This window comes from Lutra lutra, chromosome 6 (genome assembly GCF_902655055.1).
Source record: "Lutra lutra chromosome 6, mLutLut1.2, whole genome shotgun sequence".
Taxonomy (NCBI): domain Eukaryota; kingdom Metazoa; phylum Chordata; class Mammalia; order Carnivora; family Mustelidae; genus Lutra; species Lutra lutra.
In genome coordinates this window covers 78,054,984-78,079,705 of record NC_062283.1, presented here as the reverse complement: position 1 = coordinate 78,079,705, position 24,722 = coordinate 78,054,984, and the positions used below count along the sequence as shown (strand labels likewise).

General features: G+C 38.4%; 1 protein-coding gene across 8 annotated transcripts in view; it reads right to left on the bottom strand.

Moving 5' to 3' along the window:
• Nucleotides 1-7,082: 7,082 nt before the first annotated feature.
• TRMT11 (tRNA methyltransferase 11 homolog) overlaps nucleotides 7,083-24,722 on the bottom strand; it is a 66,425-nt gene continuing 48,785 nt past the window's right edge. For 5 of the 8 annotated variants that reach the window (XM_047733242.1, XM_047733244.1, XM_047733248.1 and 2 more), the window contains one exon: nucleotides 7,083-7,656. In XM_047733242.1, coding sequence (XP_047589198.1) covers nucleotides 7,525-7,656 — 132 coding nt within the window. In that variant the 3' untranslated portion in view covers nucleotides 7,083-7,524. Of the gene's footprint in view, nucleotides 7,657-9,756; nucleotides 10,774-10,802; nucleotides 11,297-23,470; nucleotides 23,522-24,722 lie in introns of those variants that run through there. The other 3 variants (XM_047733246.1, XM_047733247.1, XM_047733245.1) reach the window with 3 other exon arrangements.

Sequence of the window (24,722 nt, the reverse complement as noted above, 5' to 3'; positions counted from 1 at the left end):
ATTTTTTAATAAATGAAAAAACAAACAAAACTCCCAATTTAATTAAAATTTTCCCATATTCTGGCCTACCCTGTAATTTTTATATCGCTGCCCAAAAGTTATTATGTAGTTACTTAAATAAGAGAAAGGAAAGGGAAGTATTTTTAATTTTAAAGGATAAGGATAAGAAAAAACTCTTGAGTTTTTCTTTTTCCATATCCTGAGTCCAAACGGTAGTAGCCTGGCTATTTCTTTAGCAGGTTTTTCTTAGCGGCAACTAACAATAGCTTGTCAGTTTCTTTAAGTCCTAACTTTATGACGTAACACGCTAACTTACACAAGAATGGAGTACATCCAGTCCTCCAGTTTGGGCAGAAGTACATCTCCCCCAAGCCAGTCCTGTCCTCTAGAGTTTCAAGTAACGCAACAGAGTAACTTCATCTCATTAGTAATTTGAGTAGAAATTTCTTGTAATAAACTTGGAATTGCCTGATCCAGTCTCATGAGCATTGGGTCCTGCCAATTCTCTTTGCTAGCCACACATACCATGCCGAGGGAGGAAATGCAACATAATGAACTTTGGAGCTTTGCAGTGGATCTTAACTCAAGTGCTTTTTTTGTCCCATGCAGGGATCCGCTGCTCCTCACATGTGCCATCACCGTCCGGCTTTGGTCTTGCATCCTCAAGAGTGTGGCTGGCAGCTCTACAGGCCTGTTCAATAGGCTCTTCACGTTTAGGATGGCCAAACCTAAACACATCCTCTTTCCATCATCTTCTGTCCCAGTGTGTATCATGCTGTCCACTGAGTCATCCAGCTGGAACCCTGGACATCATCCCTTACTCCTCATCCCTGTACCCAATCAATTACTGGGACCTGCTCATTTCACCTTCTAAATGTTCTCCAACCAACCCTTACTACCATTGCTCTAGCTGTGATCTTCCCATCTCTAACGTAGATGTCCACATCGGCATCCTGACTAGCATTCCAGCTTCTAAGTCTATCTCCCACCATTCCAAACCACTACCACCTGAGTGAGAGTCAGACCAAACCTGATCCTACTGCACGTTCTCACTGAAAATACTGAGGTAATTCCCTGTCCTCCCCCAGCGTGGCGGGAGGGAGAGAGAAATCAGACATCCTCCTGCCGCATTCTCCAGCCTTGCCTGGCTGGTTCCCAGTTCACACTTCTGTGATTCTGAACTTCATGAAGCTCCCCTAGACACGATGCTCTTTCTATGCCTTGGCATCAACCGATCAGCAGGCGGGCCTTACAACACAGACAACAGGAGAAGTAGAGTAAGGCACAAAACTTGCACAGGGAACAGAGGTTACCACTAAAATAAAATAGAAAATTTGGAGTTTTTAAAAAACATTTTCTGGGGGCGCCTGGGTGGCTCAGTGGGTTAAGCCTCTGCCTTCGGCTCAGGTCATGATCCCAGGGTCCTGGGATCGAGCCCCGCATCGGGCTCTCTGCTCAGCATGAAGCCTGCTTCCTCCTCTCTCTCTCTCTGCCTGCCTCTCTGCCTGCTTGTGATCTCTCTCTCTCTGTCAAGATAATAAATAAAAAATAAAATCTTTAAAAAAAAATAAAAAATAAAAAAAAATAAAATAAAATAAAAAACATTTTCTGGGATCCAGAGGAAAATGTAAAGAAGAAGAGTAAGGGTAATGAATCAGCTGGAATTTTTATTTTCTTGCTTTGACCAGGAAGAGTCCTTTTGGACTAGATCGCCACAGCTCCCTCTTTGGTGTTGGTTGTGCAAAGTTTTCACTGCCTGAGACTCCAGTTAGTGATCAGCAGTTGTCTCTGAGTTTGAAACCTACCAGTTAAGACGTTGGTGTCTGACAAAGGATGAAACACTGCACTACTCTGAGCTAACTTTGGAGCAATGTACTGAGCCTTTCTGAGAAGGCTTGGTAAGGACTGCCAGAGAAAACACAGAACAAATAGAGCAAATTTCCGAAGCTCAAAAATTCCAGATGCCTGTGGATGGTAGGGAGCATGGAAAGTCTATCAAATACCTTGACTATCAGCCCATGGTTGAGTGGCTTTTGCAATAAAAGGTATAATACCATTGTCATACCAAATGGTCCAAAAAGCCAAACACTTGACACAGATTACTTTCAAGGGCTGAAGTAGTGTGGCTCGAGTCACCTAATTGGACTGGAACAGCAACATGTAACCTGAGAAAGTGTCAATAGCAGTGACGCACAACCAATAGCTCTCTGAGTAGGGCAGAGACCTGAAGGAATCAGTCTGCCAGGAGCGTGCTGGACAACACCCCATGCCGTGTGGTCTCCTCAGCCACAAGGCAACCAGGTGGACTTTTGGCAGGAGTCACAAGTGTGGCAACAAATGGTAGCTCTGCCTCAGAAATACAGTGCTTGGTTTGTCCTATCTACAATGGCGGATGTGTTGTGGTATTTGAGACAATGACGGGTCTAGGCAACAGGGAGAGCGATTTGGTTAATGCCAGCTCAATTGTTTTATTCTGGTTGGTCTCATCAGAGAATGACCCAGACCGTTCTCTCAGCAGCCACAATCTGTGTCCACTAGTTGTAGCCCCTAAAGGTGCCTTGAATCTGCAAATCTCTAGTTTTCCAAGTGACAGACCAAACGAGAGGTCATTAGTAGTCAATAAAAATATACCAAGGCTCAGCAAGGAGGGTACCAGCTGGAGCTATGAGAATAGCTTTGTGTTCTGCCCACTGACCCCGCCAACCATCTCCATCTCCATTTCTGATATGAGGCACTGAGATGAGACAGCCATAGCAGCCCTCGGAAGATCACTGGGTCAATCCAATAGTTAAAGAGGCAGATGTGAAGCAATCTCCTAAATGCAACAACCTAAATGTATTTTTAAACCCCCGAAATGTAACCTTTATGAATCAAGGATGCCACGGAGTCAGTGCCTTTGTCTTGGGCAATGGTATGAGAGATGAAGTTTTCTCCAAAGAGCTGTCACCTTTTCATGTTAATCCAGGCTGCCAATGGGGCAAAGCCTGCTGCACTTTTGAATAGGCCAGTTCCATCTGACAAACGAGGCTCGTTGGGCCCTTCTCACCTTGATAGTTATGAGTCCATTTCATCTCCGCCGCAATGGAAACACGAGGTCAGATGGCTCCGGTGTTCAATTCTGGCAAAAGCACAGTAGTTTGCTAACAGTTTTTAGAGAAGAGGGGATGGGCAGAGGAGGTGGAGACACTGTCTTTCAATGGTGCTCCTACATCCTCAGAAAGGCAGTCTAGGGTACAGTGTGTCAGTACCTCCTTGGATATACAGAAATGCAAGATAGCTATGGAGAACGGTTTCCCCATAGGTGCAAGTTGTAGCAAAATAAAATAATGCAAAAAAAGAAAGTTTTGATGTTTGTGCTGGCAGCACTCAGACTGGTGCCAGCCATATTCCAGCCATAATTTACAAATAAATAAATACACACTTAAGGAGCTTCCACAGATTTCTATAGCTTACCAATACTGGTTTTGACCGTCTTGATCCACTTCACAAACTCACAACACACTAGATAAAATATTTGTACAGTCCATCAAAACTCAGCTCAAGTGCCATTTAGATTTTCTCCACAGCCTTTTTTTTTTTTTTTTAATTTGACTAATTTCACACATAAGCCCAGCTAATCTTCACTGCTGGATGTTAGACAAAATAGAGTTCTTCCAATAAGCCTCAGGAGAGAGTCAGGAAGGCTTGATTAAAGGAGAGATTTTAAAGGCATAGAGGTCAAAGCAGATTCCTTTTTAGGCAGTTCAGTTTGGCATCACTGCAATATTATCTTAGTAAGAACATTCAAATTCTAAGACAAAAATATACTGAATACATCCTAATATCCCGAGAAATAAGGCTAGCAGCTACAGAAAGCAAGACTGGCTTATCTTAACATTCATCTATTAAGCTCCATTTTGTTCCATGACCCAGGCTTCTTAAGAAACTGCCATGACAATTTAGCCTCCATCCCCCTAAGAGCCTGTCTTCGATGGCTTATGAAGGAAGGGATAAGAGCCAAATTCCAGGTTGGTCTCAGTTATGTCTAAACGTCAATTTGCTTATCCCACACAGGGAAACATATGAACATCCTGAGGCAGGCCTCCGTTAAGGAAATAGGGTCAGGTTCCCTAGTAAGCTTTTTCACCCCAAAGGATAGACAGGAATGTGCTGTCTCTATGATTCTATGGCTAGATAGAATCACAGATATGTTTATCATTCCATTACAATTCTTTACACTCTAGACCTTATGTTCTCAAACCACTCTGTTTTAGAGACGATCTCAGTGTTTTAGTAAAGTACAAACATCATCAGTCTAGTGTTATTGTGTCCGTGTGTATGTTCTGGATTAAGGCACTTTTTTTTGTTTGGATTACAAACCACATTACTTGATAAATATCTGAGAAAAATGGGAGTGGGTGAGTTGGAAATGAAAGTAGACTTCACTTATTCTATGAATACAATCCTTCTAAGAAAAAAGATTCTTAACAAGTGTTTAGTTTTCTAAATAACTTTATAATGGAGCAAAACCATGCTCTTGTAAAAAGAGCCAAAGTCCTTACTCTGGTATAATTTATCCCCTTTTGGTCAAACAGGAAAATCAACAATGAGGTCATCAATTTTCTCAGCAACACCCACCTCCATTTCCACCCCTATACTCCATTAATGAATTTATTTACTTATGCCCTGCTTTAGCTACAAAGAATTTTTTTCCTAATAGAACCATTAACATCAGCTTATTTCCACTGTGCTTTTTTAGGGAGACTAAAATGGTATAGAAAGATCATTCCCCCCAAAAAGTTATATTCAATTTCCAACATACAAACATTTTATTTAATTCCGTATTTCTTTGGATTATCAATACCTGATAATACTTCCAGCATAGGATGTCAGCAGTTCTCCTAACTCAAAACAACTGAGGCCTTTGATTCAAGAGCCAGATTTGCTTATATTGGCATCTAGATAATACAACCTTAATATCTAATTTCCTGATGCCAGAAAAAAAAGTCAAGCCCCTGCTTCTTTAATTTAATTACAAGAGTATAAAACATATTACCTCAAAAGCTATTTCTAAGTCTCAAACTTCTAAAGCACATTTTTCATCCAATAATATAAACACATTCACTACAATGCATCTGGTATGTTAACTCATACTCGACTGTCCCAACAAACTTCTTTCTACTTGTAATCACCACTTTTCTTAAATATGAAGGGAATCAAATTTTGAGTGAGTTTTGTCCATAAGGAAATAGTGGTAATACTGACTTACCTCCCAGAATTTAAAGAGTTTGAAATGTTTTATTGCTCAATCTTTGTATTTAAAGAATTAGTCATAAGGAAGTTAGTGGTGAGCTGGCCAAAACCCGGGTCACCATGGGTGGGAAGTGGCTGAGAAACTTGTAGCAGATTTTAGTTTTTTTTCTCTTTTTTTAATCTGCTGGCCACTCTGGCTAAACACACCAAAGACCATCCACTCCACCATTTCCTCCCAGCTATCCCAGCAAAAACAAATCCCCACCAGAATGGATAGGAAAAATGTTACTTCTGATGAAACACCACCAAGGTACCCATCTGGATTTTATGGATATTTAATATGTGCCAGAAACAAAATGATAGATTTTGTCATATTATATACATGAAATAGACCAGCCAACAGACCACCTAGTGTTCACAAACAGATTCCACTATAAATTCATACTCCAGGACTATCCAAAATGTAGGCACTTTGCTAGGGGATATTCTCCTAGTAAGTGCACGAGGAGCATGCATACAACCAAAACACTCCTGGATATGATCTGCTACAACTTACAAAGAAAGTCATAAGATCCTGATGCCAGAAAATAGTCTCTTTTTTAGAATAAGAGTTGAGACCTCTGCTTTAAAATAAAAATTGGTTGAAAGTGATCAGGTTTCTTTTTCACTTCTAAGTACCAATTTCAAAATACTAACACACATTCACACTCTGAGTCTACCTACTGATATTTCGAGAACAGGAGACTGAACTTGATGATAAAGATGAGGAAGAATTGAAACTCAGAAGACCTCAGTTTGGTAGGAAGAAGAAATAATTTGAAATATATTTTTTTTAATATTAGATCATTTTTAAGGACAAAGTGGCTAAAGTAATATAACTTCTCCAGAACTATTTGGACTAATTTTTGTGATAAGCAAAAACAAAAACAAAAATGGGGCAAGGCTATAAAATCTCATATTCCAAATTCAGTCAGCTACAGAGTTGCAAACTCACCCTCCATATAACCTCAAAAAATTTTAAGTAAGATGGTTTATAAACAGAAATACTGAAAATAAATTATCCTTGAATACTTTTAGATTCTCCCCAGTATACCAAAAAATCACCCAGAATCCTAAACAAAACAGTCACTGAAATGTTTGAGATCTGCTGCTGACATGCAGGGTTGCAGGACAAGAAGAAAAGAACTACGCAGATGGCCTCCTCTCCCTCTCTCTGCTTGGGCAGGTCTTTTGGAGGTCCTAAGCCATGCAGATTCAAATTGGGAGTCCATAAAAGCCAGCAGTTACACTAAAATAATAATAATAGCATAAATAAAAATAGGCTATGGTTAGAAGGAGAGATCCGTTTACTGCTACCCTGCTGAGATACATTTGACCACCAAGAACAGGAAAGCTATTAGCATCCTGATTTAATGGGTAGAGTGGTTTTCAAACAAGATATTTTCATGATGGACACAATGTAGACTCAGCAAAGTTTCTCCTTCAAGAAAAATATAGCTTCTATTTCAAAGAGCCCTGATTAGGCCTAATACCATTAGGGAACCATCAAGGACTTGTGTTGTTGTTTCTGCTCTTTAACTATCGGTTACTCTCTAAACCAAAAATTGTGGGTAGTTAATTTGACCGACAGTCAAGGTCTAGGAATGCAGGAGCAAGTCCAAGGTATAGACGAGCTTCAGATGTGGACAGGCTTCAAGGAGGTGGGGAGCTTTTCAGGTCGCCAGGTCCTAGCCTTTTTCCTCCTTACCATTATCACTGTCATTACATACTAGCCTGGAATTCATTAAAAAAAAAAAAAAAAATCATTTCCTTTATCACCTCCCCCCTAAAAAACAGTGAATACAACACAGTTTTAGGAATCCTCAATAAGCTTTATTAGTGGCACTGTAAATCAATTACAATCAGAAACCAAATAAACAAACCCACTGAACGAATAAATTCTTAACCATGGTTAGTTAACTGCTTATAACATATTCGGCAGGTATCTGTTTAAAAAGTCAACAAAATCAGTTCTCCTTGCAAATTAATTATCAAAAATATAACTGTTTTCAATTTCCATAATACTTGAAAGTACAAATATAAATTAAATAAGGTTCCAAAGACCACATACAACAAAATAATCTATAAAACAAAGCTAATTGTAAAAGAATTGTCCAATTTACTTTGTAGCTTTTATTTTGTTATATAAAATTATTTAAAAGAGTATATGTTATCTGTATCATACATGGACGTTCACATTCAGATGTCTTTCCTGTTAAATCCTTACTCTTCCCGTTGTCAAAATCTTACTTTTCACTCTTGGCTAGATTTCTCTTCCTTGGCAATTCTTTTTGTAACGCCACTGAAATATTTCTCACGGAAGGAATTATGACCTTGGTATAGGAGAAAGTGATCGCTTAACAGATGTGAATACTCGTCCCGGTTCTGGTTGGTTAGAAAATATAGAAAACAAAGATGTTTGAGTTATTTCTTTGCTTAGCTGGAAACCAATGCAAAATTACTTTAAGCAAAATCTCCCCCACTCTGGGGCATGTTTGTTTTTCTTTATTATCTGAATTAGAAATACACCACCGCTCTCTATCTGTATCGAGCTTGCATATCCAAAAGTGTTTTCATCTGCTTCATCTCGTGTGATCCACACAACAATTCTCTGCACAGAGAGACCACATACTTTTTGCTGGAAAAACAGAGATCCAGAGAGGGCCAAAGAGAATCACCCCAGGCAACACAAGTCGAGACAACCACGAGCATCTTCAGATTCACAGTTTAGCACAAATTGAAATCAACTGTGACTATAAGAATCATCACACCAGGAAGCTTCTACTCCAAAGATATTTAACAATAATTTTGTATGATGTCACACAGAGAAATAAAACTATCTGGAGATATATCCATATTTAGTCCACAAAATAAACTAGTCCTGGCAACTTTAACCACAGTAGATGAAGAGGCTAAGCAAGTGATTTCCATACTCTAAGTCATCAAGAGACGGGGAAGCACTGGGGCTCAGACTGATGTTTAGGCACTGGAAATACAAACCTGGGTTAGAATGCTCTACTTCATCCTAGGAAACTGAGGGCTAATGAGCTTCGTCCGATTTCACTAAGCCATCTCAAACTGTGAAAAAATCTAATCGGAAATAAAATCTCAAATCTCACTTCCTATGTACTTCTGTAAATTCAGATTCTACTGCATGTAAATTGATGTGATTTTGAGAACAAATGTAAAGACACAATTAGAAAATACAAAGCCTAATTTTTTATCTACGTTTCAGTATCAAAATGGTACCTATAAATATATCTGGAATACAACAATCTTCAAAATATTTTTACATTTTTCCTTATTCCCATATGAGATGAGTATCTTTATCTTTTTCCTCATATCTAACACTCAATAAAAAAGCCCAGATGTAGTAAAATTACATCGGCTGATTTCTTTTTTCAGAAATGATTTTGCCACAGATATTAAAAAAACAAACAAACAAAAAATCACACAAAACCCTAAATTATTAAACCTACCCAGATTTCCGGATTCATTACAAAAAAAGAAAAAAAAGGCCTTCCCTGTGGCACCGTTCTGCCATTCCGTGTTGCAGCCTGTGTTCCATTTCACTTATCCATAGGATTCTACTTTCCTCTCCTAAGAATTATGTTGGTTCATCTCTCTTGCTCTCTCTGCTATGAAGGCTTCATTCTCTTGTGAGTTTCCTTATTATCTTTTTCGTGGTCTCAGGAAGAATACAGGACAACCTGCGTGTCACCCCCACCACCTTGGACTGGAACCCCTTTCCCATACTCCTGCTGTGCCTAGTAGCTCCCCATTTGATCAGTACCTCAGCCGCTCAGTACAGGAATTAGTGAAAAGAAAAATACTACCCTAGGGACTGTAAGAAGTAACACCATCCATTTTCTCTGCACAAGGAAAAAAAACTACCAGGCCTGAGGCACTTATGACCCAAAAGCAGGTATAGGGCTACTTTTGTACCAGGCATTGTTCCAAGCACTTTATATACACTGACTCACTCAATCCTTACAATGACAGTGTAAGAACAGCCTACAGTTGTCTCCACTTTACAGATGAGGAAACTTGAGGCACAGAAAGGTTAACTAGCTTGCCCACAGTCACACAGCTCTTGAGTTAAAAAGCCAAGGTATAAATACATCTCCAGAGACTGAGCTCTTAACCTGCATGCTGTATTGCTTCTAACAATCACACCATTAAAAAAGTAAACCATGAGAATAAAGGTAAAGTATCAAATTTTTAAAATACTACTTAAGGGGTACCTGGGTGGCTCAGTAGGTTAAAGCCTCTGCCTTCAGCTCAGGTCATGATCCCAGGGTCCTGGGATCGAGCCCCGCATCGGGCTCTCTGCTCAGCGGGGAGCCTGCTTCCCCCTCTCTCTCTCTGCCTGCCTCTCTGCCTACTTGTGATTTCTGTCTGTCAAATAAATAAATAAAATCTTTAAAAATAAATAAATAAAAATTAAAAAATAATAATAAATAAAATACTACTTAAATTTTATGACACGAAGTATAGTAGTGCCACTAATATACTTATATATACTTTATACACTAACTATAAACTCCTGCAAGCACATGAAAACATGCCAATGGTTACTAACTTCAGGCTATATAATTTCCAAAAGATAAAAGATAAATCTTATCTGATCAACCTGTAGGTATACGATTAAGGAATACCAAATGAAACGTGGTATTTACTAGGTATTTATTATGGGCCAAAACAATGCCAATGTTTTATATAAACCCATCAGCTCTCAGAGAGAAGTACACTACTACTAGCATCCCCCACAGATGAGGAAGTAAAGAGTACAGGCCGAAGAGAGCACAGCTGGTAAGTGGTAAGGATTTAAACATATGCCTACTTGACCCCTGATACCATACTCTTAACTGCAACAAATGAGGATTTCTCCAAAAGAGCTAACTTTTTCCTCAACTCAAGGAGTATCTCTGGGGATCCAGATTTAAACTAAGGCTTTGAAAGCTGAGCTGCCTACCCACAAAGCAACAGAAATGGATCAGAAGTCTTACTAATGTACTGCTAGCAACTAAGAGGATCATTTCAGTGAAACAAGAGGATAATTTCAAAACAAAATTTTTATATGAAGAGAACATCTAGGGAGCCACAAGGATGCCTGAGGGATACCATAATCCTATGAGTGTCATCGATTTCAGAGGAAGATTCTAGTCTGGTCCACATCTCAGGACTGTTTAAGGACAGCAGCAATACAGAACAATCCAGCATTTAACCTTGGCTTGCACGTTTCAACTTTCATCAAAAGTCTGACTCAAAAGAGTCAGCTGAAAGGAAGGGATATGCCATCATTCGCTCCTCCAAGTATTCTAAATTCCATCCCTGTATCAAATAAGATCTCCAGAAAACGTGTCCACTTCCTGACCTATGCTAGCGTCATCCTGGCAGAAATGTCACTTGGTTACACTTCAGAGCTCCATCCAGATGCCGACATCTCTCCAGCTGCTTGACTTCTCCTCACAGCTCCGTGCGTCATTCTCCACTTGGGCACTGAAATCAGAAGCCTGGATCAAATGCCTCTTCCTTTTCCTCTCACATTGAGTCAGACCTCGAATCTTCCATTCTGCATCCTAAATGTCTCAAATCCACTTCTCTCGCCCACAATGTCGGTAATGAGTTTCAGCTTCATTGTATCTTCTGGAGCCTTTTCCCCCTAAACGGCCAGCTGCCATGCCTTCAGCGGCTCCCTCTCCAGTCTATTTTCCTTACTGAGACCAAACTCAACTTGTTCAAACACAAATCTAATATGTCAGTATTTCTGGCTAAAATCCAAATGGGTTCAAACTCTCCCCAATTCTGAGGCTTTCCCCTCACTGTCTGGGATGAGAGTCAACTGCACCATCAGTTTGCTGAATATCCTCTCCGTTTCCTCTGCCACACCAGAGGAATCAGGCAGTGAGGTCCTTCCCAGGTCTGCCTTCTGTCTTCTCTCCTCCCTGTGACGCCTCCAAGCCACACACGATCACCTCTCTGCTGAAATGCATTGGAGATTACTTCAGGGAATGTTCTGGAGCTGCAGTGGTGAAGACGAGAAGATAGATTCCAACATGCAGGCTTACCGTAAGACATCTGAGGATGGGCTGGAGACTGACTGAGGCTCAGTTGCTAGTGGGTCTAGACACCTACGCTGCCAATTACACAGCTCGCCCAGGGAAGCAAAAGTACAAGACAAAAGCTGAAACACAATGGGAGATAGGCTTCCACAGACCAAAGACACAGCTTAACAAAATAGCTTGTCTTTGACCTAAAGGACATAAACAGGACAAACTGGTGATAAAAAGCAGAGAATATGGACGATCAGAGTAAGAGAACAGAAATGAACAGCAGAAGCCTGGAAAACCCAAAAGGAGTAATTACTACCTATGCTAATTAATGGTTATCATGAAAACGTACTACCGGGGCACCTGGGTGGCTCAGCTGGTTAAGTGTCTGCCTTCCGCTCAGATCATGATCCTGGGATCCTGGGATCAAGCCCTGTGCCAGGCTCCCTGCTCAGTGGGGAGTCTGCTTCTCCCGCTCCCTCTGCCCTTCAACCCTGCTCAAGCTCTATCACTTCTTCAAAAAAATAAAATCTTTCAACAAAAGAAAAAGAAAACATTTTACTATGTATGGCATATTTATCTGAGTAGTTTAGATCTCAAGACTTCCTCAGAATAGAGTAAAAGCAAAATGAGCCCCTACCAGACCATATATTCAGTGGTACAGGGACCTAGAGGCAGAGAAATACATGCTCCTGGAAAAAGTTAGGAAAGGCCTTAGATAGACCTTAGAGATGCAACCTCTGGGAGGGGAAAAAAAAAAAAATTCCTATTTTATCTCCCCGGGAGTACAGAATAATCAGTGTGAGGTATGTGTTTGGGTCCTATGCTGGAATGCCTTCTTCTGAAAGGCTGATCGTGAAATAAGATATTCCTAACAAAAACTCCTGAAAACCCAATAGTTCCAAATCTCTTGTGCAGTCAGAGATCTGGCAAGAGCTGCTCCATTACCGAGTAGCATTAAGTCTTGCTCCAAGGTGAGCGAGAGACCCCAGGAATGTCAGCTACCACTTTCATCTAAGTGGAAACATCATAGTTCATAAAGTGTCCCACATGAAACATTCAGTATCACCTATAGTCTATCACATATTATCACGTACATGTCATACATGTAAATACCATACACCTGTGAACAATACACATTTAAAATATATCCTTTCCATATGAAATCTACTATTTGCAACTATTCAGAATTTAGGCTACCTTGATGCTGAAGAAAATGGCAAACTTGATTGTTTTTTTTCTTTTTTCTTTGATTCTATCTTCAGTTTATCAGGGCTCACACTTGAGATGATGATATTCAACTCTACATATTTTTCATCACCTTTCCATGACTCCTCTCTATTCACATTCCCAGCCCATCTCAACCAAGAATGTCTGCAGATTTTTTTTTCAACTCCGTATCTTGAAGACCAAAGTGCTAACTAAAAGGAGAAGAGTATCCTCAAGCAACACAACCCTTGATGTCCCTCATACGTCAAGCTCAAGCTTGCCCCAGTATTTGACTGCTGGTTTCCCTAACACTTCCAAATCTCTCTAACACTATCATTCTTTATATCATCTATGTATCCTAAGACCTGAGTTCTGCCAGTTATTAGTAAGCAAGAAAATACTTCATGGAAAATAAAAACACACAAAGACTTAGGAAATGCTCAGAGAAAACTATGGCAGTAAATGATTACAGACTATCCTTCCCAAATTTCATAACTACCAGTTAAATTTTGGAGCATGTTAGTAGTTAAGGAGTTATGATTAAAATATTAAGATTATCGATTACACTATTTCTTAGACACTTACCATCTAAAAAATTTTATTGCTAAGGTATAGTGGATACACAGTGTTATATTAGTTTCAGGTGAACAACATAGTGATTCAACAATTTTATACATTACTCAATGCTCACCACAGTGTTTATCACCATCAGTCACCACACATGACAATATTATTGAGTATACTCCCCATACTGCACATGTATTCATTTCCATCACCTGTTTTATAGTTGGAAGTCTGTATCTCTTAATCCCCTTCACCTATTTTGCTCATCCCCCCATACCCACTTTCCTTCTGGTAACCACCAGTTTGTTCTCTGTATTTAAGAGTCAGTTTGGGGGCACTTAGGTGGCTCAGTCACTAAGTGTCTGCCTTTGGCTTGGGTCATGACCCCAGGGTCTTGAGACTGAGCCCCACATTGGGCTTCTTGCTCAGCGGGGAGCCTGCTTCCCCTTCTCCCACTCCCCCTGCTTATGTTCCCTCTCTCTTTATCTCTCTGTCAAGTAAATAAATAAAAATCTTAAAAAAAAGAGTCCATGTATTCATTTGCTTTTTAGATTCCACAGCTAAGTGAAATCATATAGTGTTTGCCTTTCTCTGTCTGATTTCACTTAGCATAATACCCTCTAGGTCCATCCATACTGTCATAAATGGCAAAATCCCATATTTTTATGGCTACATAGTATTTCATTGTACATATACACTAGATCTTCTTTATTCATTCATCAATTGATGAATTCCTGGGTTGCTTCTGTGCCTTGGCTATTGTAAATAATGCTGCAGTGAACAGAGGGGTGTGTATATCTTTTTGAATTCATGTCTTTAATCTCTTTGGGTAAATACCCAGTAGTGGAATTACTGGATCATATGGTATGTGAGGAAAATCACTGTTTTCCATAGTAGTTGCACCAATTTACATTACCACCATCAGTGCGTGATGGTTCCTGTTTCTCCACATCCTTGCCAACATTTGCTATTTCTTGTCATTTTGATACTAGTCATTCTGACTGGTGTGAGGTGACATCTCATTGTGATTTTGATTTGTAGTTCCCCGATGATGAATGATATTGAGCATCTTTCCATATGTCTGCTGGGCATCTGCATGTCTTTGGAAAAATGTCTATTCAGGTCCTCTGTCCATTTTTTAATCAGGTTGCTTTTTTTCTGGTGTTCACCTTTATAAATTCTTTATCTATTTGAGATATCAACACCTTACCAAACATATTGTTTTTTTATAACACTTTCTGGAGGAAAACCTGTACTAGCCTCAGATGGCTATATAATGGAATTATATTGCTTTCAAACCTATCAATCTTGCAAGATAAACAGCATAAATTTGACAAGAAATAACAAGTTCAGATTCAAGAAAGCAACTTATATTTACAACTATTTTACAAAAGTCAATTATTTACTGCATCTTTTCCTAGAAGATCATTATGTGAATTTTGCAGATAAGGAAATGGAAACTGAACCAGTCTAAGTTGTCTGTCACAGATCACACAGTCAGTAGATAGCATTTGCAGAATTGTGGCCTAGATCAGACTTTGAAACCCATGCTTTTTCCATCAAACTTCTTTTTTTAGTAGAAATTATATCAAAACAATAGTTAAAGAGTTAACTTCCCACATGATAGATTAGTGGGTCATTCGAAGTGGAGTTTGACAGAGGACATTTCTCACGGTACAGCAACATTATGGTAGCATGTATTTCTGATCTAAGCTTTTAGACAAAACCCCTGTAACCACTGTCCCACCCAGCCAATTTCCTGTCCTATCAGTCCTGCTAATTCTGAACATAAACCACTCGAGGAATTTTAACACAGTTGCCAAAGAAACCTTACAATTGAATGTACTTTTATGTGTATACTGCCCTCTGCTGGCTGAAGTAGATAAATCATTCCTTAAGGTATTTCCTGATGATCATTAAAGGACAGTTGACTGTACATCTCTGACCGTCAGTCCCTCCCTGTTTTTGAGTCCTACCTGTTGTAAACATCTAGAGTCGCAGAGCACCAACATGACCACGATGGCCATCTTTCGTAAGGAAACATTAGCATTTATTCACACCATTTTATTTTTTAAAGGATAATGTGGAAATACACAAATACAAATCCACCTTGGTGGCTCTAAAGTATATCATTGTCCTCCATGTCCAACCTAGAACTGCAAATTATCCTCTAATCAAAGAAAGAAAAAGTACATAAACTGACCTTGTTCAAGTTAATCCTTATTCAAGTTAATTATTTTTACAACTCTACATAAAAGAGTAAGGAACAAAAAAGACATTAAAAGGAAAGTACTTCAGCCACTTATAATTTAATAATTTTTAATCTCAATGGGAATAAATTCTCAAAAAAAGAAACAATATTGTATGTTTTGCAGTAACATTTGAGGCAGATACTTTAAATGGAAATAATGATACCCTGAATTACACTGTGAGAATAGACACATGAAAGAGTGTTTCTCAAACTGGGCATCATAAATCACTCAGACTTTAAAGGAACTGAAGATTCTTCATTGAGAAATCCACTTAGGTAAAACTATCCTTCTGATTACTGCTTTCTCCCAGAAACCTGCCACTCTTTGCTATCATCTCCTCCTTAAACAGAGGGAAGGTGTTATGATTTTCCACAATATGGTGAATTCGACTACTTTTTTGGTTTGCTTCTCATTAGAAATGAGGCCTAGGTATTGAGGGACTCAAACATTTTGTAACATTGATTTTTGAAGAGCGATGTCAGGGTAATGACAAAATTCTGTGTACTTTCAAAAAGAAAACTTTGAGCGCTAACTATCTATTCCTACTCTGCCTTCAAATAGATTATTTAAATATTATTGAATTTGGCTGGTTTTAATTCCAGAGGACCTCAAATAATCCCTAAACAGTTACTAGTCATTCCGTTAGTATTTGTTGAACTGAGTAAAACTGTCAAGATCTGTGAATTCACAGGGCTTATATGCAAGTGGAAGACAGACATTTAAGAATATATACCTAAACATATACTTAGCATTACTAACTGTGACTAAACACTGGAAAGAAAGGGTTACCATAAGAATATGAGACAGCTAGCTAGATGGTGTAAAGAGTATGGACAAAAAAGACTTCCCTAAGAACTAGTATCTACCTGAGAACTAAAAAAGAAACTAAACTTATAGAAAGAGAGGGGAAGAAAACACTGTAGGGAATACAACAAGAGAGGAAACTCAACGTGAGAAGACTCCGAGACTAGAAAGAGAGAATACACTATGGGAACTGAAGACAGGCCAGTGTGGCTAAGACTCAGGCAACAAAAGCAAAGGTGACACACAATGAAATGGGAGAGACAGGCCAGAAATAGACCACACTGGCCTTGAAGCTTATGGGAAGGATTCTGCATTTCATTCTAAATTCCACAGAAAGTCCTTGATGACTTTTAGGCAGGGGAGTTTCAATACCTATTTACATTCTGGAGTCAGATGCACTACCAATGTGCCATGAGATCACAGAGCTTACCTATGTACATTCTTAAAGATACTCTGGCTACTGTGTAGGAAATACAATGGCAGGAGAAAGCGCAGAACCAGGGAAGGCAGCTGGGAGACTGCAAAAAAGCCCCCACATGCTTCAGGAGGAGGGGGAAAGGAGAAAAACATAGGCAAAAAAAACTATCATCCACTCAATTATCTCAACCCAGATTTCTGGAAGTTATCTTAACACCTGTCACCCTCCGCCCAATTATCCAATCAGTCAAGTCCTATCGTGTCTACCTGCCCAAAAACTCTGCATTCTATTAACTCCTCTACAATCTCCAATTCTACCTTTTTTAGTTTATAGCTTCATCATCTTTGCATGACGTCAGGAGCCTCCACACTGGTACCGCAGGTATCTTTCCACAACTCAAACTTGCCTGCAGAAACACCAACTTCTGCCACTCTTCTACCTAATAACCCTCATGGCTTGCCATCACCAAAAAGATAAATTTGAAGTTCTTTGGTACGTCAAGACCTTCAGGAGCAGGCATTCTTTGGAATTCAACTTTGCTTCCAACCAACCATTCCCCCCACCCTGAATACTTAGTATTTCAGTCATGCTAAAATGTCTAGGGATTACTGAATGTTCCACAATCCCTCTCATGCCTCTGTACCTTTGCTCAAAATACTGGCTTCCTCTCTTGGCTTGAGCACCATTTTCTCAAGTAGATGCTCTATGGTGTTCACATAGCACCTTGCACAGATCACTACAAAACCAAACACATGAGGCTGGAACGAGTCAAGTGACCATTTCTCTTACGTGCAAGGCTCTCTAAGGATAAGGACTATGACTTAACTCAGTTTAGCGTCACCACCTTACACAAATAGTCCAATAAACACATGATGAGTGATGAAAAACAGGGCTTTCCCCTCAGGGAACATGTAATTAAGTCAGGGAAAGAAAACATACAAAAATACGAGAAGTACGTGAATGTAAAAATCATTAAAAAATATAGTTTTGTTTCTCTTTCTCACAGCACCTTTTATAAAATTTCATCTGTCCTCAAGACCTTACATTAATATGTTTATTCACCCCCAGCAAAAACTTACAACCTGTTTTACAGAGAAAAAGGAAGTCATCATGTATGAGTTTCCTCAACTTCCTTGCCCCTCACCCTATCCTCTACTACAGACTGGATTCCCTCAACCTCATCCTATACTATAAACAACTCTCTGTTTCAACTCTCACATCACCCCCATCCACATTCTGACTAATGCCAAGTTCTCCCTTACTGTGTCCTTTTACTGCCAAAAGAAGTTACTTTTATAGAATCCCCCAGACTTTGATGAAAATACCTGAGGATAATCATCAATGTATAAAATTACCATTTAAAAACAAGACATATCCCCTAGAAAAGTGTCATTTTGGGAATTAAGCTGTAGAAGACCAGAGCCATTCATAAGAAATCCAAATGGTTTCTGTTATAATTATGGGTCAGGTTTAAGTTGTCCTTTTTTACTTACTGACAGTTCCTGATAGTGAGATAATGATTTCTACTACCTCACTAGTATTAATCTTAAGTCATTTATATTCTCAGAGTGACAGTAGTTTACATAAAACAGCAGTTTCATTGCAAACAACTGAGTACAAATGGCTTATGAAACTTATTCTATGATAAGTAAAAACCAATGATGCTGTCATCATAGTGAAAGCCACCAAACTAACAACGCTCATCTAACTTTGTCAAGAAAGACTCACTCCTTATTCTAAAACGGATTAAAGCTATGATATACATTCTTACATAAGGTAAGAGGAAGAAGGCAAAGAGATGGAAGAGAAAAACAGTGAGTACATTCTCTTTCTTGTAATCAGTAGAGAGTGAAATGAAAGGTAAATGACAGTGCTGAATATAAGGGGCCTCAGTTCAGCGTCAGGGTAATGACCCATGTCCGGCTTTTGTTTAAAAATCCTGCTCCCTTTATCAAAGCTTCCCACTGTTCTACATCTGGTACTGGACAGTAGCTATAGAAACCACTTGTGCTAAAGTTATACAACTATAAACAGCACTAGGCCATTTGCAAACCAAGGACAAGTAGGTCAAAAGTCTGACATCTAATACTACTAAGAGAAACCTCTAGCATTATTCTTAGTGGGACCAAGGTAAGAGTGGAAATCTTTATCCCTAAATTAGGTATTCATATATAATCTGTACTTTAAAAATTTCATTTTTCTACAAGATATTAAGTTGCCTATAGTCTATTAAAATAGTTTAATACATTAAAATTGTCATTAAGTTCTGAAAATGAGTAACATTTCATGATTCAACTTTGACATCAGGCACTCAGCACATAATTTCTTCCTAACTGTAAAAAGATCATCATGGATATTTATGCTATCATGGCAACAGAGAACTATAAGTACTTTCTACATGGTCTCCATGGAAAGATACATTAACTTTATAAAATTCAGAACTTAACCTCAAATATTAAAAGAATACAGAACTGACATACCAGATAAAAATGAAACAACTTCTTAGTTCCTATATCCAAATATTTAATTAAAACTAAGTATGTAGCAAAGGATGAGTACTAGACCAAAATATATACTAGCAAGCACATACATGTTTTTTTGCTTTGAGACTACTCTCCTAGGTGACTTTTTTAAACTGTCACCATCCATTAAAAGAAAAATTAACAAAAATACACATGCACTTATATAAAGACCAAAACAAGCAAAATTAATTTGCTTACAGATCAATTCAATAGCAATAACACTACAAAGGAAAGCAAGAAAGTGATTCCTATAACAATCAGATTAATGGTTACACCTGAAGGAAGAGGTGTTTATGATCAGAAATAGCCACCAAAAGGGGTGCTTCTGGGGTGCTATAATCCTAACCTTGGTGGTAGCTACAGAGATGTTCACTTTATAATTATTCATTAGCCTGTACATTTGTTTTAGGCAAAAACAAACAAACAAACATAAAACAGTATGTTTAAAAATCTCATGGTTGTATTCCTGGTGGGTCATCGAGGCAGAAGAAGACCGATGTTCATGTTTGAATTTGAAAAACACTAGAAAGATAATTCTAAGTTAAACATATCACAAATAAAAATACAAAAAAAAATTAGTAAGTAGAAAATCTGTCATTCAAGAATTTTAAAAGAAGTTCCAGAGGATCATGGAGACTCCATATAAATAAATAAACTTCTTATTTCCCTAAACCATTCATACCTTGGGACTCCCAGATCAAACTTGTATTTTGCAACTGACTTCTTAAGATTCTATAATAGGACATGAGTATATTAAAGACTGTTTTACTATCATAGCTTCAAAATATGATCATTACAGCTGGAGCATAATGACAGATGCTCTCTACCTTCAGAAAACTGCATTTTTCCTGCAAATAAGAGATATATACTAGAATCCGGGTATCTTAAATGACTACCTTCCTAGAATAGGAAGGGGATGAACATTTGCTTTTTCTTGGTTCATCAGAAACAATAATTTAAAACCATCATGACAGTATGAACAAAATACCCAGTTTGTTTGGCAAAAATCATTTAGTTGAAGATATATAAAAGAAAATGTCAAAATATGATCCTTTAAGATTCAAATTCAAGGAGAAGTACCAATTACATTACAGCTAAAGCAAGCCATTCAGAACAAGATAACATGAGACAAGTAGATGACGTGATCCTTTAAACCTCATTCAACATGATATGCAGCATCCCCAGGCTTCTATCTACTCTTAAAAGCCTTTTTCAAAGATCTCAAGCCAAAACATAATTTATAGATAACACAAATAGTTTCTTTCTGACTTACTATTAAAAATAATTTTTTTTTAAGATTTTATTTATTCATTTTACAGACAGAGATCACAAGTAGGCAGAGAGGCAGGCAGAGAGAGAGAGGAGGAAGCAGGCTCCCCGCTGAGCAGAGAGCCCGACGTGGGGCTCGATCCCAGGACCCTGGGACCATGACCCGAGCCGAAGGCAGAGGCTTTAACCCACTGAGCCACCCAGGCGCCCCTAGAAATAATTTTTTAAAAGAGTCTTTCTTGGCCTTTCTCTCTCTCATACATACATATTTGGATGGTAATGAATACTGTACTATGTTACAACCTCCATTAAAGTTCACATCTAATTATCATGTTCTTACTTAGTATCACCTGGTCTTATTTTTCTCACTGATAAATGAGTCAGCGTCTCCTTCCCACTGGGCACACTAGGATTGAAATACTTCGCACTTAATCACTAATCTTTCATACCTCTAATCGAAAGGAAAATATTCACTGTCCTGGCATGAGATAGGCAAAAAACAAAATATTTCAGAATGAAAGGTCAGCCAGAGAGAACCACCTTTAATTCAGATAGCTGCCAAAACAAGTGACCGTTAATTCTGAGAACAGATAAATCATAACGAAATAGACACAAGCATTATGTCAGCAAATCATCAGTTCATGACTAGCAGCACTACTGTCATTCTAACATGTAAACTTCTTTTCACAAAGACTAATTTCTTCTACTTCAAGTCATCCATAAGTCATTTTCTTAAAAAAGAGACCTTAGAGTCTCTTCTCTCCCTTCCTCATTTAAAACATGTTAATGGTTCTTTCTCTCTCCAGAGCTTTAAAATCTTCTGGTCCATAAGTCAAATCCCTCAGTTTTGGACATTCTGATTAATGAAGCATTCATCAGCTTCATGTTAGTGGACTCTTCATTCAATCCAAAATTTTAAAAATTAACATTAATTCTCATTACCTGCCACTATGACTGCCCAATACTCCCTATTATTTAAATCATCTGAACTATACTGACTAGCTCACATAATATAACTGTAGTCTACATTAGTGTCCATATAATACCTAAAATTCAACTTACCTATACTTCAGTACTTCTCAAATCACAGCATATCAGGAAAACAAGCCACAAAACAAACAGGGCACATGACGGCCCATTTAGTGCAATGGCAACTTAAGATACTTTTTTTACACTTAAACATACTACAGAATAGACTTTAAAAGCTATATTAATGTAAGAAAGTCTCAAAAATGGCTACTTTGGATACTCTTTTATCTGTCCAAGAATACTGTTGGAAAAGGCAGACAGAGTACTGTTTTAGGTGATTTTCACTGACAATGTAATAATCTGGCCCATCTGGACAACTCTGGAAATTGGCATTTTTTTTTCCAACGAAATTTATATGAGGAAAATGTTTTATAGGAGTATGCACTGTGACCACAACTATATACAGCAGCATCAACTACATATATCAACAGGAAAAATGGATTCTGGTAAAACAAATCCCATTCTACCATGGAGCCATTAATAATGAGAAAAAAATGATCTTTAAAAGACACTAGAAATACGCCACTCAAGAATATTTGCCTTTTAACCTTGGCATATTCCAAAACAGAAACTTTTTTAATGATGCATTAAAAAAGGTCAAAGAATTTCAAGTACAAAGAAGAGTTTTAGTCTCAACTCAGCTACTTCTTAGTCTCTAAAATTAGCAAAATAACATCATCAGATGGGTCTGAAAGCTCTGTAAACATTAAGTAGCATTAAGCATTCCCTTCTCTTTCAGACTGTATCAACAGGGAATAATGGCTTCTCTGATCAGGTGTTTTCTTTAATATGGGTAGCAAAAATTATGTTCAACAAGCAAGTCTAAATACTATGGTAATAATGAAAAGATGCAAAATTTTATAAAATGCCTACATTCTTTAGATAGTTTTCTCATTTATCATGTAAGTTTATATTCTAAAAGGGGAGAGGGAGAACACTTTATAACAATGTATCAAGTGGGCCAAAAGTTATACTGAAGTTAAACCTAGCAAGTGACAAACCCAAAATGCAGAAAGACAGTACACAAGAGTGTAAAAATCTACAATTAATAGTTTCCCACTGCCAAAGTCAACAACGCTGAACAAGGCTGAGAATAATTTGTTAGACATGTAGCAGAACTGTTTGACAATTTTATGTCATCACTTGAATTATAAAGGACTAGGATCTTGCTGCAATTACATACAGTCCTTTCCATACAAACAGAAGATAGAAATGGAACAATTAATTCAAAACCAAACATGATTAATTTAACATGACAGTATTTTCAGTAATAGTACACTGCATACTACTTAAAACTCACTGATGAAATTTGATCTTATAAAGTGAAGGTTGTTACAAAAAACTTATTTGAGCACTAGGCTTTTTCCTTCTTTTTTAAATCAATTTGAGAGGACAAAAGTAAAATAATAAAAACAAATAAAAATTAAGACTGCCTTTCTAGGTTTAAGAACATCTAAGGTGAGGGAGGAGTCAAGATGGCAGAGAAGTAGCAGACTGAGATGATATCAGTTCGCAGAAGTTCAGCTAGACAGTTATCAAACCATTATGAACACCTACAAACCCAACAGGAGATAGAAGAGAAGAACAGCAATTCTAAAAACAGAAAACTGACCAATTTCTGAAAGGTAGGACCTGTGGAGAAGTGAATCCGAAGCAATAGGAAGACAGACCACAACGGGAGGGGCCAGCTCCTGGCAAGCAGCAGAGCAGTGGAGCACAAAATCAGAACTTTTAGAAGTCTGCTCCACTGAATGACATCACCCCAGAGGCTAAGTGGGGGTGAAGCCCTCGTGGGGACAGTGTGGTCCCAGGTCGTACAGGGTCACAGAAGGATCAGGGGTGTCTGAGTATAGCAGAGCTCGCAGGTATCAGAGTAGGGAAGCCGGCTACAGAGATGGAGCCAAGGAGTGAGCTCTCACCTTGGTGTTACCTTAAACTGTGATCCGCAGCGCAGTGAGACCACTAATCTTTGAGCAGGGACCCCACCAGTGGCAGATCCGGGGAGACCCACCTTCATCTGCTGGAAGAGCAGAGTGGAGGAATCTGCTGGGTTTGGAGACTCCAAACGGGGCTGTGCGCCACAGACAAAAATGCTCAGTTGGTCACAGGCTGGGTGAGCTCAGAGCGCAGCTGGAGACCAGGGAGACGGGAATGATTGAACGCTTTTTCCAAGAGTGCACTGAGGAGTGGGGCCCCCAGCTCTCGGCTCCTCCAGGCGAGAGACTGGGAGGCCGCCATTTTCATTTCCATCCTCCAGAGCTCTCAGAGAGTGTTCAGGGAACAAAAGCTTCCTAGAGCGAACAAAGCAGATTACTTAGCCCGGCCCCTGGCTAGGGCGACACAATTCTGCCTTGGGCAAAGACATCTGAGAATCACTGCAACAGGCCCCTCTCCCAGAAGATCAACAAGAACATCCAGCCAAGACCAAGCTCACTGATCAAGGAGAAGAGCGGAATTCCAGAGGAAAGGAAAGCAAAGCATGGAATTCACGGCTTTCTCCCCGTGATTTTTTAGTCTTGCAAAGTTAAATTTAAAAATTTTTTTTCTTATTCTAATTTTTTTAACTTTTTCTCTTTCCTCTTTTAATGTTTTTTAACTAGTTTATCTTAACAATACCTTTCTAAAAAAAACTTTCTAAACCATCATTATTATAGTCGTATTTTATCCTTCATTGTATCTAACTTTACTTTTTGTAAACATACAGGGTTTTTTCTTCTAGAAAATATTTGGGATAAAATTTCTTCTAATAGATCAAAATATACCCTAAATCTAGCAAAAGGCTTTGTTCTAGTCTCCAGCCTAAGTAAATTCTCTCCACTTTCTTTTTCCAACTTATATTAATTCCTTTTTTAGAATTTTTTTTAAATTTTCATCTTTACAGTCATATTCCATCCTTTCATCAGGTTTACCCTTATTTATATATATATATGTTTTTCTTTCTTTAAAAATTTGGGAGGTATTTTCTTCTAAGAGACCAAAATACACACAAAATCAAGTGGATGGTTCTGTTCTATTCACCATACTAATATATAGACTATATATATATATATATATATATATATGTTATACTTCTTTTACCCACTTTCTTCTCCCCCTGATTTGGGATCTCTTCTGATTTGGTTAGTGTGCATTTTTCTGGGGCCTTTTACTTTTACTTTTCTGGAGCCTTTTGCAGCCCTTTTAGTATTTTATTCTCTCGTTCATATATTCGTATCTGGATAAAATGACAAGACGGAAAAACTCACCACAAAAAAAAAAAGAACAAGAGGTAGTACCAAAGGCAAGGGATCTAATAATACGGATACTGGTAATATGTCAGATCTAGAGCTCA